The sequence below is a fragment of the Oncorhynchus tshawytscha genome, linkage group LG31 (genome assembly GCF_018296145.1).
Source record: "Oncorhynchus tshawytscha isolate Ot180627B linkage group LG31, Otsh_v2.0, whole genome shotgun sequence".
Classification (NCBI taxonomy): domain Eukaryota; kingdom Metazoa; phylum Chordata; class Actinopteri; order Salmoniformes; family Salmonidae; genus Oncorhynchus; species Oncorhynchus tshawytscha.
The window spans coordinates 6058238-6070907 of record NC_056459.1 but is presented as its reverse complement, the minus strand read 5'-3'; the positions used below and the strand labels follow the sequence as shown (position 1 = coordinate 6070907).

The 12670-nt window shown below is 46.3% G+C and overlaps 1 protein-coding gene across 1 annotated transcript; it reads right to left on the bottom strand.

Moving 5' to 3' along the window:
• Nucleotides 1-1076: 1076 nt before the first annotated feature.
• Nucleotides 1077-10999, bottom strand: LOC112229913 (proteasome subunit beta type-2). Its single transcript, XM_024396050.2, has 6 exons — nt 10804-10999; nt 9896-10018; nt 9642-9712; nt 1956-2118; nt 1630-1679; nt 1077-1300 (listed from the first exon to the last, which is right to left on the bottom strand). Exons 1-6 carry the CDS (start codon nt 10892-10894, stop codon nt 1172-1174), a joined length of 627 nt encoding a protein of 208 aa, XP_024251818.1. The 5' UTR covers nt 10895-10999; the 3' UTR covers nt 1077-1171.
• Between the last annotated feature and the right edge of the window lie 1671 nt (nt 11000-12670).

The window sequence follows — 12670 nt, the reverse complement described above, 5'->3', positions numbered from 1 at the left end:
GAATTTTTAAAATGTTTTTATCTCAAAAATAATTTCTTAAGATGTACAATTAAAAATATTTACTAAAACGTTTTTGATAGAGAAAATATGTTGCTAATTTTAAAAAAATAAGCAATTCACCACTTATGATTAACCATAGACACACTACCCACCTCCCTTTCTCACATACACAAATTAATAATTACTGATGCGAACGTGCACCCCAGGGGCCACAAAAAATTCAGAGAGCCCATTTACGGCAGAGCGATGAAGTGAAAACGATCCCTCACCATCACAGCGGTAACTGTCACCGTGCCAGGCAGTCGCCAGCCCCACCGTTACCTGGGAGACCACCGCGACACCAGTGCACAACACCGCACCTCAGCTTCCGTCCCTCTCCCCCATCTGTTAAACTACCTCTTATCTGCTTGTTCTCTACACCTCCTTACCTGCCCCCTCCCTCCACATTACCCCAAGTATCAATTCCCCCATCCTATCTCCCTGTGACCTACCCCTCCCCCTCCTTTCCTATATCTGACACTCAGCAGGGTTGTTCTCCATCTCTCTGTGCCTCCAGGCAAACATATGCTGCTCTTCCCATCAGATTCCGGTGTGTTTGGGAGAGGGATTGTTTAATGTTTATTAATCACCTGTCTGCGGTATAGGAAGAGAGAGGAGTTGGAGACACACTGGCTTGGTATTCACTATTCCAGCTGTAGAGAGGTTACATTTTTCCTGAATGTAGAGGTAAATTAGGATTGTAAGTGTTGTGACAGCCAGGTAAATGAGTTTATATGCTATGTATTTAACACAACGCTTAAATATACTGTGCGCGCAATACAAGCATAATATTTGGTACTTAACTGGTGTTCCAAGTCTTTTGAAATGACCCACATGCTACTGAGGTACAACACTTAAAATAGTAATAAACAAAAACCCATATTATATGGCTTTTCACTTTCACTCATGGTTGACTATATGCAGGTACACAACACACACAGAGGCACACAGAAGACAAGACAGACTGCAGAGTACACAGCCAGAAGGCTGTTCTCTTTATAGGGGACACAGAGGAACGCACCACGAGGACAAAGATATCTCAACGGTGTGTCACGTTTTATTGGAACAAAAAGAGCAAAGGTCTAGGGTACAGAAGGAAAAATATGTGGGCATTAGGGGTAAGCAAGTGAGCTCAGGAACTTGGCGCCGGAGCAAGGAGCTTGGCGCCCACGGGCATAAGCTTCTCCAAGTCATGGATGCCTTCCGTGTCAATCAAACGGACGGTGAAGGAGGGCAGGTTGAGGATGAAGCGCTTGTTCAGCTGGAGGAGACAGAGAGAGGAGAGTTAGATCACGAGTCTTTTCATGCCAATGCACAGAGCAGCACTAGAATATAGGAGAAAACAAAGCTATGTTCCTGTTATAGGTGATATCAGTTCATTGAACAGTTCTCGCTAAATGTAGTTTTCCTAAATTAGAGACGTCTCAATTTGATCAATTCAAGTAACTTGCACCCAACTGCTGTGTGGGAAATGATTCAACTACAAAGTGCATCACAACAATATCTCCAAACGTGATGAACTTTAAACCAACTAATGAGGTGGTGATGAAGCACACCGCGTGTCATTCAGTTCGCTCTAAAAGAACTCACCTCCTCAACGCACTTCTTCAGTAGGTCCACGGCTTCATCGCGAGTCAGATCTGAAGCACGAGAGAGATTCGAGAGCGGGAGACAGGAATAAAAAAGAGAGCAATATGACTCACTGCACATCCCGATCAAGTTTAACTTCAATACAAGAACTCTTCAATCATTTGCTATTTCAATTCTGTTAAGTGTTGAGAGAGTGAGAAGAACACAGCCAAAGGAACAGGGGAAACAGACAACAGGTTAAGAACAGGAGGAGGCAGAAAGAGGAGATGGAGGGCAATAAAATAGAGGAATAGTAAAAAGACGGGATGGAGAACGAGGGATCCCACCTGGTCTGTAGTAGCGGTCGAGGATAGACAGGGTGAGGTAGGCTCCGTAGCCGTGGGCAGCGAAGGGGGCCTTGGCCAGAGCAGACAGGTGATCCATGTAGTAGAGCCCTGGGCCGTCCGTCTCATCAAACCCAGCCAGCAATAGGTTCACATGGTACGGAGTCTGGCGAGAGAGGCATTGGTCAGCGAAGGTGTGGAAAGCAATTGTGATTATTATCGCGACATTATGGTATTATCGCGATATGAAGACATTATTGTGTGATGACAATGTTCTCATGATGGAGATGTAAGGAAGGACGATGAACTAAATGATCACACACGATACAGCTCTTCGCCCACATCCGAACAACAAGGTCCAGTTTTCCATTCCTTCGTTATGACCGTCCAAGGCTGATGCTCCGACAGCGACCAATAGTCAGTACCATAGAGACTAATCGATTTAATATCGCACGCCAACGATTTCTCTCTATGGTCAGCACATTAAACTATCATTGCAATAAGCTGGGTGAAAGACACTGAAGCGGCAGCTTATGATTAAGACCGCAACAGAAGGCAAATAAAATGTAGTTTCTTTTCAGCTCGCTCAAACGTCGCCGCTCCCAAGTTAACAAAATAGGAGATTAAACAACAACAGCGGCGCAAAAGTGTGGGGAGGGGTGTGAAACTGCCGTGACATGGAGGGGGGTTAGGTGGTTTGGGTGTTGGAGAGGACGGGGGGGTCATGGTGTCACCAGCAGTATGACATCTGCTGGGAGGTGGCACCCCCGCTGCTCCCTCCATCACCCCCCCCCCACACACACCCCCCCCCCCTCCACTCCCGCCTTCACCCTGGAGTAACGCCAAGGCTCATTAAAAACTTCTGTAGTCTCTCTCTCCTTCCCTCTCCCTTAAATTACTTATTTTATCCTTCTAGCCACTCTGTTTCAATGAGCTCTTTTACACGCTCGCGATACTCCTCTTTCGCCATCCTCCCTCCTTGCTATAATCCCTCTAAATCAGGACAAATTGAAGTTTCAGAAACCAGTCATGGTGTGAAACTAGTCATTCGACAATTGTAGAGTTTCCGTTTAAAAGGAGTCAAACCTACCGATGCTATGAAGTGAATGCTAAAAATCAGCAGCTAAGCGTTGCACATGAACCCAGTCCTAGAATAGAGAGAGAGACAGTGGATGTCTAATGTGACATCTCCTGAGCTGCAGTAACCTGCTGTAATCTGAACACCTGCCCCAAGTATCAATGTGTGTTAGACACTTCTACCAGGGGAAAGAAAGGCCGACTTGCCATGCTCCCTGTGGAGAGGGGTTGTGTGTGTGTGTGTGTCTCGCCAGGCCATGCCTGAACCCATTGGTGTACCACGGAACACCCCAGTGGCATCACCCCCACCCACCCGAGCGACACCGGTCTCACAGGTTACAATGTAACAATACAGCGCAGGAGATGGCATCAAAATAACCCTTCCTCCCCGTGTCACCTCAGAGGGCACCAACAACCAGGCAGCAGGCTCCTTAAATCCTGCACCAGACCTCACGCCAAGTCACAAACACACACATACATGTTCAAAAGAACCTCATAAAACACACAGAGAGATGGTCTGTCTAATATTCATTCAACTAAAAGGATGTACGGTTAGTTCTGGTGATGAAAGAAGTGAACCGTAGTAAATCAACCCAACCCCGCTCACTCTCACTCTCCCTCTCCTCTTCCACGTGCCAGCCCTCCCCCTCTCCGTGCACCGCACCGCATTTTGCCCTCCCTGTGCACTCCCTCTCTGTGCACCACGCCCTCCCTCCCTGTGCACCCCCTCCCTGTGCTCCCCCCTCCTCTCCGTGCAACGCGCCCCCTCCCTCCCTGTGCACTCCCTCCCTCTCCGTGCACCTTGCCTGCCCTCCCTCTCCGTGCACCTTGCCTGCCCTCCCTCCCTCTCCGTGCACCTTGCCCTCCCTCCCTCCCTGTGCCCCTCCCTCCCTCTCCGTGCCCTCCCTCTCCGTGCACCACCCCCCCCTCCCTCCCTCCCTCTCCGTGCACCACGCCCTCCCCACCCCCCTCCTCTCTGTGCAACGCGCCCTCCGTCCCTGTGCACTGCGCCCTCCCTGCCTCTCCGTGCACCTTGCCTGCCCTCCCTCCCTGTGCACCTTGCCCTCCCTCCCTCCCTCTCCGTGCCCTCCCTCCCTCTCCTCCGTGCCCTCCCTCCCTCCCTCTCCGTGCCCTCCCTCCCTCTCCGTGCACCACCCCCCCCTGCCCCTCCCTCCCTCTCCGTGCACCACCCCCCTCCCCACCTCCCTCCCTCCCTCTCCGTGCCCTCCCTCCCTGTGCCCTCTCCGTGCACCACCCCCCTCCGCCCCCTCCCTCCCTCCCTCCCTCCTCCGTGCACCACCCCCCCCTCTCTGCCCGCCCTCCCTCTCCGTGCACCACCCCCCCCTCCCTCCCTCCCTCCCCTCCCTCCCTGTGCACCACGCCCTCCCTCCCTCTCTCTCCCCTGTGCAACGCGCCCCTCCGTCCCTGTGCACCGCGCCCTCCCTCTCCGTGCACCGCGCCCCCTCCCTCTCCGTGCACCGCGCCCTCCCTCTCCGTGCACCGCGCCCACCCCCCCTCCTCCCGTGCCTCTCCGTGCACCGCGCCCACCCACTCTCCGTGCACTCGCGCCCCCCCCTCTCCCCCCCTGTGCCTCTCCGTGCACCGCGCCCACCCCTCTCCGTGCACCGCGCCCACCCTCCGCTCCCCTCCGTGCACCGCGCCCCCCCTCCCGTGCACCGCGCCCACCCGCTCCCGTGCCTCTCCGTGCACCGCGCCCACCCCTCTCCGTGCACCGCGCCTCTCCCCCTCTCCGTGCACCGCGCCCTCCGTGCCCTCCGTCTCCGCGCACTGCTCCCTCCCTCTCCGTGCCCACCCCTCTCCACGCACCATGCCCACCCCTCTCCGTGCTCTCCGCGCCCACCCCTCTCCGCGCCCACCCCTCTCCCCGCACTACGCCCACCCCTCTCCGTGCCCACCACTCTCCGCGCCCACCACTCTCCCCGCACCTCCCTCCATCTCTGTGCACCGTGCCCTCCCTCCCCCTCCCTCCCCCTCTCTGTGCACCGTGCCCTCCCTCCCCCCCCCCCCCTCTCTGTGCACCGTGCCCTCCCTCCCCCCTCTCTTCCTCCCCGTGCTCCAGGACATGTTCTCTTTATTGGCATTTCTCCTCAATGTGCTGTATTAATTGTTCATCTGTGCTGGAACAGGGGAGTCGTGTGCAATATGGCACTAGTAATTATTTGTGCCCGTGCTGTACTAAAAAAAAGAAAACCCCATATGTGACGCTAGCACCACAAACTGTTGCTGTGGACTTCTTGCTAAATCTTTAAATAAGCAAGAAAACTTACTTGATCTTTTGGATACAACCCAAGAGGCCACATCTGACTGAGGTAATGACTTACAAACCCTGTAAAAGACCACTGCCACTGAAATTTGCAGTCCATTTTTACAAATACAGTTTTGAAATACATAATGCAGCTAGTTGATTTCAGGTTTCTTCACAGTTGCTTGCCAGTGTTCTCCATCTTCCCTTCTCTCACACCATCTCTCTGAAGCTTGGCGCTTACTCCTGGGGTTATCAAGAGGCCCAGTTGTTGTTCTGGATCCCTGGTAGGTACCCAGTGCAAGATCACCCCCCACCCCAAGCTCCAACGCTACCACTTATCCCCCGAGGTTTCGAACCACAAGAGACATCCTCTTCGTTTAACAGTGTAGCTCACCTCAATTCAGGTAGACAAGAGAGAAAAAACATGAAATGCTCAGGAAGGAGTGGAAAACATGTTTATGTAACATATTTGCATGTCCATATATTCTGGGGTGGGTGTGAATTGGGGAGCATAGCTAAAGGAAGGTGTGGGATGTCGACGAGAAATTGCTTTAACCAAAATAAAATCTCAATACTTTTGGGAACCCTGCGAGAACTGCGTACGAAAATATAATATACATAAACAAGGATATTTTCACCACAGGATAAAAATATATATATATAGTATTACTGCCTTTGGGCAAGCATGTATTTCTGAATATTTTGTAATGTTATCCAATATCTAAAGCACATATTGAACCAGCAGCAGCCTAACTAACACAGACGCTCGCACTCTCTTCTGTGCCGTGCTGACTTCTGGGTCTAGCTCAAAGCCCTCGGGACTGGCCCCCTCTCCCCCCTCCATATCCCACTCCCTCGGCACCCACCTCCTTGTGTCCCACATTCCCTTCTCAGCCTCACTAATTGTTTTTTGTAATTATTTTCATCCTTCTGCTATTGTGACAGGCAGCGGCTGCACTCTTCTTAACATATTAACCTCGTCACAACCAGATGAGATTTAGAGGGACGGATACGAGGAGACTTGACTCCTGTGTTCCACACACACACACACTTCACTCCAAGGAGTGGTAGGACAGGGACCCAGTGGGTTGCATTACGTTTCTGCCGCAGGTGTTGCGTACCGTTGAGACAAGAGCGACACTTATGCCAATTCACAACATATTGACAAATGTCTCTGGATCAGTCAAAATAGACTCGCTGCCCACATCTCAAACTGAAATAGTAGAGGAACACAGAGACAAAACAGGTGGAACATGTGTGCTACACTAGCACGTCACGAAAGCAGTAGTTTTTTTTATTTTTAAAGTTGCTACACTGGAAGCGGGCCGACATGCCTGTGCCCAATGTTCATCTAAAAACAATGGGAATGACTCATGCTCTGCAAAGGTTAAGTGTCCAGTGTAGGAGGCTCAGACAGAATTCCCACCTGAATGTGTGACAAAGGCTAAGCGGCAAAAGCACAGAGCAACTTAGTGGTAACATAGTAGGCTACACTGGAGAAAATACAAGCATGGGTCCACATTAAATAATGACATTGTCCCACGGTGTCCCTGCTGTAGCTTTACAGCCATGCACAATTACATAGGGGGAAATAGGGTAAGAGTACTTATTAAACCCGCTCCCATCTTTGGACTTATTTTTTTTTTTTTAAACATTTTTTCTCTCACATTTAATGCTTCAACCAGTTCATCTGGTTATATCCATAACACTTTTTGCTCTAAACCAATCAGAGGTTTTATTATTAAGTTATTGACAGTTGTGCAAGTTCCCGATTTCAAAGCTCCAAAGCAAACTTTGGTGTTGAGGGGACCCTCAGATAACATCTTCAGATATTTTTTTGTACTTTCTCAGATAAGTGATCATACTTTATGGACAATTCATATGCAGATGATGCACATGGTAGCCTATTTCATGGGCATTAATACATTTCTTGCCAATTTAAAACATGGGTTTTTCATGCTAGCAGTCGTGACTGTGTGTCACAGTAGCAACATAACTTGAGCTAAAAAATGAAACATTTCAGCGTACATTATTAAAATGCATTGTCTTATGTGTCTGTTAAACGAACCTTGCATTGTTATTCCCAGATGCCATTTTTGTAAATTTGAGATTGATCTTAGCTGGACTTAAAGAGTAAAGGACATAAAATGCATTCCCTCTATAATGGAAATAAAGAAATATTGTAGGGTGTCTAATCAAAAAGGCATATTTTGATCAATGGGGAAATAATATGTTAATTGTGTAGATACTCCTCTAAGAACACCAATGGTGCAAACTAGGGATGCACGATATATCGGTGAACATATCGGAATCGGACGATATTAGCTAAAAATGCAAACGTCGGTATCGGCCCGATGTCTAGTTTAACGGCGATGTTAAAAACCGATGTCAAAACTACCGTGCATATCTATATAATGTACGTAATGACGCCACGTCAAATTTTGCGCTACAGGTGCAACATAGCATTCCTAACCTAGCCCACGATGTCTGCTGTGTGGATCAAGCAGTCAACAAGTTGAGCAGTCATTTGAAAGATTAAAACAATTTCAGAGAGACAACTCAAAGGGGAAATCCCTTGACAGTCAACCGTTCTCTGTCGTCGGTGATGTTGGCTTTCGCTGACTGGTCGAGCACCAGTACACACTTCCAAGTGTGCTATTTTTCAGATGTAGCCCTACTGGGGTTACACAGAAATAGCGTCACTGCTATTAGCTTCACGACATACATACATATTATGGAAAGCCGTTTGGGTCTTTGCATGTCAAAAAAAGATACAGTAACACTGTCAAAGCTGTACAAAAAAAGTCAGCAAACAAGCAAACACTGGCCACGAACGAAGTGTTAACAATACCGCGTTGGTAATAAATCATCATTTGTTCGACCGCAACTTCTGGGGCAGCTAGCTTTAGCTTGGTACTTAGCTAGCACCAATACAACCAGCCTGAAAACAATGACCAGTAGAACCTGCAGTCATTTTCATTAGTCTTAGCAATGATTTAGGAATCCTTGTGAATAAGTATTAGCTAGGTTGCCACTTGTTGTTCGCCTATTGAAATTGAACTTCATATTTCAAGAAAATAAATAGCTAGCCAGCTACTTAACACTGTTGCCCAAAGCTACCGTTATAAGCAACCAGCAAGCTTCATTTGGCTAGTGAAGCGCGACCTGACGGGGGTATGTGTTGTGAAGCTTGCCACACTAAGGATTAGGCACAATAGTGGAATTTGCGGTTTTCCTTCAGAATAAAAGTATGTCATTGACAATTATGCAAAGGAATACAAGTAGTAGAATTGAACCATACTGTTATTTTGAAGGCTAACCGCAAAGTCCACTGTTGTGGTTAATCCTTACTGTGACTAGCTTCACATAGATGGGTCCGACCACCATTAATCAAATAAGAACTGTCTTATAAATCAGGGTTATTTTAGATGACACCTGAGTTTGAAGGTACGCCTTGAAATACATCCACAGGTACACCTCTAATGGACTCAAATGATGTCAATTAGCCTATCAGAAGCTTCTAAAGCCAGGACACCATTTTCTGGACTTTTCCAAGCTGTTTAAAGGCACAGTCAACTTAGTGTATGTAAACTTCTGACCCACTGGAATTGTGATAGTGAATTATAAGTGAAATAATCTGTCTGCAAATAATTGTTGGGAAAATTACTTGTGTCATGCAAAGTAGATGTCCTAACAGACTTTGTTGGTTAACAAAGACATTTGTGGAGTGGTTGAAAAGCAAGTTTTAATGACTCCAACCTAAGTGTATGTAAACTTCTAACTTCAACTGTTTGTTGTGTGGACCTCCCACTTTGACTCGGGATAGCATGCAGTCTATTAGGGTGAAATTCACAGCGTGGTGAAAGTGCATGATAATGAGCTTGATGCTCCTTACTAATAAATATCAAGGGTCTTATTCTGGTGACATGATGATCAATGCTTGGCTGTTTGACAAATTAAAATAATCTTGCTTTTATCTTAAATAACCTTATGTAGGCTATCCTACACGCACTGTATCTGCGAGCTGTTGACTACAGCACACATGTCAAAACCAGAGTGGGCACATTTGCTATATAGCACAACAGTTTGTGACAAAACCATCGGAAGAATTGAAAATGCGATGGCAACACATTTAAAAAGTTGGAAAGTAAATCCCAAAAGTATTTTTTTTGTGCACCAAGTCATCACGCACAGCCTGTTATCCACAACAAGTCTGTTTTATGGAAACATCTCTGGTGGGAAAACGTGCATATCGATTTATGCAGACTTTAGAATATTTGCATAGAAACCTGTTGCCAATTGGATGGAATCTTCGCTAGTGTCTGATTTGTTAGGCAAATAATTACCCTGCTTCGAAGGTAGTCTGCAAGGTTCTTGCGTGTGAAGTTGGCTGCCGCTTTTGGACTGAGTTCATAACCTGAAAGACAAGAGAGTCAAAAGAAAGGAATGTCCATTACAAGTCACACGTAACCATGGAAACACCGTAATTCAAATCTAACATCTATATTTTAAATCAAGATTAGAAGCGTAGAGGTGCCATGAATAATAGGGCTACTAGGTCATCTTTAATTTGACACCAGAGAAACACAAAAGAACTTACCGTTTCTCATTTTGTAGAGCTGAATATTCTTCTGGATGTACTCTGCAAACTGCACTGTGTCACCTGCCTCTCCCACACAAAGCAATAGAATCTTGTCACTCAGCTTGAACATCTTGTCTTGGTCTGAGGGCATAGACAAGGTGTTAGTTATTCAAATCACACACACCAGTGATATGTTCAACATGATGCATGGAAATACTAAAGAAAAATAATACACAATTTCCCTAAAAATGTGTTTGATTACAAATAGCTTTCAGATTTTTTGACAGAGGAAAATATTGCAAGTCATTTTGATAGTAATCTGGGCCTACTTGTGTGTGCACTCCTTGCCGAATTCCACTTTCACAATTCGAATAATCAAACTACCTAGTTGGCTGGCTAACACACTAGCTAGCCTTTTTACCTATCTAACAAGTCTGTAACCCACCGTTTTGAGTTTGTGAACATGCAAGTTAACAAGCTAGGTACAGTCCAACGCGATTGTTCCCAACACATTTAGTCGCGTGAACAGTTAAAATCGTGCAAGATAGACAGATAGCTAGCGTTAGGTGAGAACTGAAAGCAGAGATACTGTTCTAACATTTATGCTGGAAGCCACATCAGTTAGCTAAGAGCGTGTACTTTTCCGATCTCGACTCATTAGCCAATGAGAAAGGAAGCTCGCTAGTTAGCTAACTAACTATTTCGCTCAAACAGCAGATGTTAGCTAGTTAGGCTAGAATGCTTAATTAACACAACCATTCTAAATAGTAAGTTAACATATGACTCAAAACGGAAATGTATGAGACAAATATGTTGGACCTTTTACTAACTTTAAACATTTTATGAATTAGCTCATGGCCAACAAAAGCCGGTTAAATAGCTAGTTGGCTAACTGCAAACGAGCGATGTCATAGTCATAACGTTACCCTGTTTCATCTGAATGATGCTGTTGGCGGCAATATTATCAGCAGCAACCAGGACAAAGTCTTGTCCCTGAATCCCGATCAAATATTCCATACTGTAATTTATGGGTAACAATTTTAAAGAAGTTTGGCCTGAGCAACAACTCAAACTCGTTCGTACACTCAGATTACGCAGCAAAACTGTAATAATTGGCGCAAGATGTTGACGTCATGATATATGAAGCTTTTCCCCTTCTCATGTGACCCAGGTCTGGTGCCACTGAAAGCCAACTGCAAATCAGAGCCCTCTGCTGAAAATTATTAATGTACCACGGTCTATCTCTGGAATATACAGACTCCTTTATGTTAATTGAAGTGGGGTGTTTAATAGCCTAAAGCAACATAAAAAAAACAAAGACATATAAAAAAAAAATTGAACACATTTTAGTCATTTATTAGAGGCTTTTATCCAGAGTGATTTACAGGAGCCTTTATGGTTAAGTGCCTTTACTCAAGGGCACACCGACAAATGTTCCACCTAGTCAGCCAGGGATTTGAACCAGAGACCTTTCGATTACTGGCCCAACGCTCTTAACCTGTAGGATGCTGCTAGGCTTAACACACACACACACACACACACACACACACACACACACACACACACACACACACACACACACACACACACACACACACACACACACACACACACACACACACACACACACACACACACACTAAAAGCATTTTTGGATAATGCAACTCATCTTTTTTTATCACATGCTTTATCTTTTTATTGAGTTTGAAATCAGTTTGCTCTGTTTTTCTGTTCTCTGTTGATTGCTCTTTCAGTTTGTTCTTTCCAACCCTCCAAACCTCCCAACTCTGTAGCTTGTTGAAGGCAGGTTCGAAAATTATCAACAGTCAGGTTAGAAAGCCATAAACACACAATTTGCAAATGGATTTAAACTGTGTGCAGAAATCTCAGCATTACTCATCATTAGTTTTCTGTCTCTCTGGGCTCTGTCAACCTCCAGTTTGAGCTCTCTGAAATGCACCTTTTGTAACATTAGAAATTGCTATGCAGTTGCTCGAGCTCCGACTGTCAGGCACCCTTTGTAGGCTTGTGTATTTTTAACAAGTTATTCATATCTACTTGTCACAATGAGTGAGAGTTATAGATGTAGAGATGTGAGGAGTTTTTTTGTGCACAAGCTACACTCAAACTGGGTGCTAGAGTTATTGATTTACAATTCTGATGTGTTTTGGCAGGCTGACTTTGGAAGCTGGATACTTTATACTCATTTTCATATTTCTCTCTCTCCTCTCCTATTTCACTCTCGGCAGTTGTCGCTGGTTCAGCTTGACTGCTTCGTTAGGGCTCATCATTTGCATTCAGATTAATTATCTAATTACCGACAAATGTCCGGCGGCCACCCCACACTCCGGCTCGTCAGCTCTGAGCCTGTAATTATTTTAATCATTTACTTTCATCTGGAGCGTTCCTGCTATACTCCTGTGTTTAGAGGCCATTCTTAATTACCCTGCCCAGACACTCTTCTCCTCTTTTCGTGAAAAAGAGGGGGAAGGAGGGAGAGAAGGAGAGAGAGAGAGAGAGAGAGAGAGAGAGAGAGAGAGCCCAGTGGGGACATGATCCAGGAGCACTGACAGCACAGAGGAAGCTCTCTCAGCTCTTCTGGTTGTTCATCCCCTTCTTCATACTCTCTCTTTCTTTATATCTCTACCCCCCTTTCTCTCTGCACATCTCCCCTTCCCAACTTCCTCCTCTCTTTCTTTCCTCTCCACATCCCCCCGCCCCCCACCACACACACACACACACACACACACACACACACACACACACACACACACACACTATTGCACCCCTTCC

Bases quoted from the DNA above. Each gene is read 5' to 3' on its own strand.
- LOC112229913 (XM_024396050.2), bottom strand. From the start codon at position 10,894: ATGGAATATTTGATCGGGATTCAGGGACAAGACTTTGTCCTGGTTGCT. The intron at 2,119-9,641 runs GTAATTATTTGC...CTCTCTCGCCAG, and splicing joins CAGACTACCTTCGAAGCAGG to ACTCCGTACCATGTGAACCT. The intron at 1,680-1,955 runs GTGGGATCCCTC...CTCGTGCTTCAG, and splicing joins CGACCGCTACTACAGACCAG to ATCTGACTCGCGATGAAGCC.